This window comes from Pygoscelis adeliae, unplaced genomic scaffold, assembly GCF_000699105.1.
Source record: "Pygoscelis adeliae isolate BGI_AS28 unplaced genomic scaffold, ASM69910v1 Scaffold38, whole genome shotgun sequence".
Classification (NCBI taxonomy): Eukaryota; Metazoa; Chordata; class Aves; order Sphenisciformes; family Spheniscidae; genus Pygoscelis; species Pygoscelis adeliae.
Genome location: NW_008825614.1, coordinates 2,509,941 through 2,513,946, shown reverse-complemented (window position 1 = coordinate 2,513,946; position 4,006 = coordinate 2,509,941). Strand labels below are relative to the sequence as shown.

Sequence of the window (4,006 nt, the reverse complement as noted above, 5' to 3'; positions counted from 1 at the left end):
GTTCCTCATCCGATGGCCCCCGGCTACCTGGCTTCTGGACCTGACCTCCAACACAAGCACAGGCAGGGAAGACACACAAGTGTCCACGTGGATCTAGCTGAACTTGCACAGAGTGGTACCAGACCTGGGAGTGGAATGAGTCTTTGAAAACATCCCCTTTTACAGATATCTGTGCACCTTTCTAGCACAGGTCTTCATGGGTTACAGAGCACAAAGAGCCACGTACTGTAGGATGTAAAGTTCCTTTAAGTGATTAAGCGCTTCACAGGGCAAAGACTTAAATGATATGGAAATGCCTTTGGAGTGAAGAGTGGGAGATGAGACAAAATATTTTTATGCTGACAGCTCAGTGCAGCAGTGAGGAAGCAAGCTGTTGACAGAGGACGCGCTCTGAGTGGAGCAGGCTGGCTCCCAAGTTAACTCCCTCATCAACATGAGCAATGACCGAGCACATGTTCAACCAGTGAAATTCAAGGTAGAAGCACAGTCTCACCAGAACAAATGATTAGCAGTGATCTGATCCAAAAAGCAATGTATTTATGTCTCCACTCTGGACCTGAGATGCCATTGAGAACATTTCACGTTTCCTACAGATAGCTGTGGACTTCTTCATGCTGCTACAACATGAATCCCACCAAATCTCAGGCTGAGCTGCCTTCCCATTCCACTGCGCTCACGCTTTCGCCAGAAGAGGGATCTGTCCCAGGAGAAGACTGAAGGCAGAGCACTACTTTTTGACAGGTGATTCACCGGCTAAGATGAGCAAAACTGTTCTTGCCGAATGTTGTTTTTTTAATGTTACTGGATTAATAAAGCTTCTCCAAGATTAAGTGACAGTACACTTAGATGTTTTGTATAGCCCCTTTTCATTATTGTTTAATTTTAAAGAAACAGTATCCAAACAATAAGAAATGTGAGATTTCTATCATTTAAGGAGCTTGGCAAAAGCTACACTGCATCTCTTCTGACTGATTGATTACTCTTTGAATGCAGCAGCTTTGCCAATAGCTCTTAGACTGTTTTCTCTATCTAGTCAGACAGCTTCCCATGTTGTTTATGAGGCCTGTTTACACACCAGCTGGGGAGAAAAAGCCTACTTTTACAGCCCTTTCCCCGACACCCTTGTTCCTAAAAACTCAAAAATTAGTACTGGAAGAATAAAACATGTGAGACAGCATTATACTGGAACACAGGATAGGAAGGGACCACTTACATCCTCAATTTCAGCCCCCAGCAACCACAGGCAACTGTGGCAGTAAATATTTTAAGCCTGTAGACCATCCACTGTGCACACACCCACAATGCAAAGGCCTCAACACACTAAAACAAACTTAACATCTGTCGTGAAAGATGAAACCACCACAACTGCACTTTGCCACAGGAAGAGAGTAGGACAGATGGAGTAGCACCACTATCAAAGGTCCATGTCTAGCAGTGCATTTGGCCAACAAAACTCGCAAATGACTCTGTAGCCTCAAACTACAGAAGAGGGCAAAGCACTCTGTCAGCTTGATCCAGGAAAAATTCCTTCCTGACCCAATATCTGGTAACTGGTATCTGGTAACTGTCCCAGCAGGACACACTCGTCAGATCTTTTATTTTAACTGAGCATATTTAAAGTTGACAGGGTCCTTCTGACATATAGATCAGATTCATAATGCAGGTATCAAAGTAAAACCAGGTGCAGGGCAAGTAAGCTCTTCACTTGCCACAAGCACGAAGCAACACAACTTAGCTATCGCAAGAAAAGCTTGCAACAGTCTGCATTTCCTTGCATTTGCCACAAGCTAATAAAGCACAGATGGACTGCTGCCTGTGCTTAGCTGAGCCACAGTAACTCGTTAAGACATAGTAACTTGATCCTGGATCTGGGCTCTTAGGTCTTCTGGCTACACTACAACCTTGGCCTAGAAGCATGTAAAAAGTATACACAAAAGCTTGCTGATACATGCTATGCCATTAAAATCAACTTATGTGGCTCAGTGTGCGCAGGTGAGGATGCTGCAGATAAGCAGCAAGCTTTTTCTCTCAGCAAAGTCAGCTGGAAAGAAGCGACCTCTACATTACAGCATAATGATTCAGCAAGCTCTTTTAGTAACAAAATTAATGCCAATGCAATTGGAAATCAGGTGTGGGAAGCACTGGCATTAAAGGCAAGCTGCCAATCAAGCTCCAAGCCTTGCCGAAGTTCAGCACTTCTGACTGACAACAATGACCATCACTTCTCACACTAGCAAAAGTCTCCGCAATAGTAACACACAAATCCCTCAGTTCTAATTGATCCTCAGTTTGGGGGAACTTCTGTACTAACCTGGGTTAACAATTGGGATGCTTGTGGAACAGTTCTCTTTTGCACAGGCTCCCACCATTGATGTGAGGGTTGTAGTGGGGACTTCGCCAATACCTGTGGAAAAAGCAGGATATAGACAAAAAGAGAGATACTGCATTGATACAAAGTTTTCAGTCGTTATTTTCTAGAAGTGAATCACTGATTTGAAAAGTTGAGAAGAAAAAGCAGAACAAATTATACCACCAATTCCTCCTTCCTCAAACAGTCTGCCTCAACAGCTCAAAGCAATCACAAGGAACAAAACCACTGTTTTATATTTACTGTATATCACAGCTATTCCCATTTCATCTCCTGAAATTAATGAATCTACATCAAATGCTGCTACTTCTGGTTAGAACAAAATATATTCAAAGCAAGAAACAACTGTCAGATATGAAAATAATGTCAGTTTTAAAACCATTAGATAAATTATTCACAAAAGCTGACAAGAAGGACACCAAGCTGATGTTCAGTTATCCTGAACGTAGAATATTTAAGAGTTTTCAAGGATTATAACACAGTTTGGTACTCATTTGTAAATACGTATGGGTTTGTGTAAAACACTAATTTAACATTCCCAAAGTGGGTAAACGTGTACATCAGCTTAATTTTATCAAACCAATTTTATCTCGTGCATCTTCAACAATTTTCTGCATTTCAAATCAGAGATACAAAAAGGCTTAAGGAGGAAAAAAATGAAGGCAAAATCATACAACCAAAGTAACAGTCTAAGACAATCTGTGTAACACAGAAAACACCCGCTCTGACTTCGTGCTACTTTATAAAGAAAAAATTAAAAGCACTTGTCTTGAGATGCCTAATGTTCCATCAGGACATCATCAGCACATTTTCTTGATGAGTTTTTGATCAGGAATGGCAATGTATAAAGCCAGCAAGAACATACCCACACCACAAAAATCTGCCAAGAACCCAACAGAAGAAATACAAACACACAGGAATTACTGCACCGGACTAGACCAGTGCTGCGTGTAGCCTCACATCCGTTCTTCTACAATGGCCACAATTATCTTTCAAAGTGAAATTTCAGATCGTAAGTTCTGTCCCAAAAATGAATGGTAAGTCACACATAAGCCAACTTAGCCCTTTTAAGATGATCAGTGGCAAAAAGCAAGGTGTGTTAAAGAAATCCATCAGGTTCCTTTTTTTTGGTATGGTATCAAAACAGCTCCATGAGTACACCATGCTCACGAGTCTTGAATGAGCGTTGCCTTGTTTGTGTGCTTTAGGTTCTGAAATAGCAAATTTAGGAAAAAGCTGGCAAACACTGCGTGCACACAGTCCGGGGTGGACCCCACTAGTTGTTCTGTGCTTGTGTACAGGTCTGAAGAGCTCAGCACTTGGGAAAATCATACCTCTGTGAATTTAATCACAAGCTATTCTTGGGTATTTCTATGCAGACAGTTACTCCTCTGCCCATGCTCCCAACAGGCATATACAAAGATCTCAACAGACCAGACCTGGCTTTTTTCCTAGCAAAGCAAGTCTGTAACTCTCTATCCACATTGGTAAAATCTCTCATTCCAGTAAGTTGAAATCCTGGCCTTTTTAAAACTGGTTAAAAACCTCCCAATGATTTTACTGAAGCCGGGATTATACACTAACGGTGATGGTCATGAAATACACACTGAATTTAAAAGATGCTCCAGGAAATCTCCT

General features: G+C 41.7%; 1 protein-coding gene across 1 annotated transcript in view; it reads right to left on the bottom strand.

The window, feature by feature from the left end:
• ITPR2 (inositol 1,4,5-trisphosphate receptor, type 2) overlaps positions 1-4,006 on the bottom strand; it is a 234,126-nt gene that overhangs the window by 28,835 nt on the left and 201,285 nt on the right. Inside the window, exon 52 of the mRNA XM_009332815.1 lies at positions 2,312-2,404. Coding sequence (XP_009331090.1) covers positions 2,312-2,404 — 93 coding nt within the window. The remainder of the gene's footprint in view (positions 1-2,311; positions 2,405-4,006) is intronic.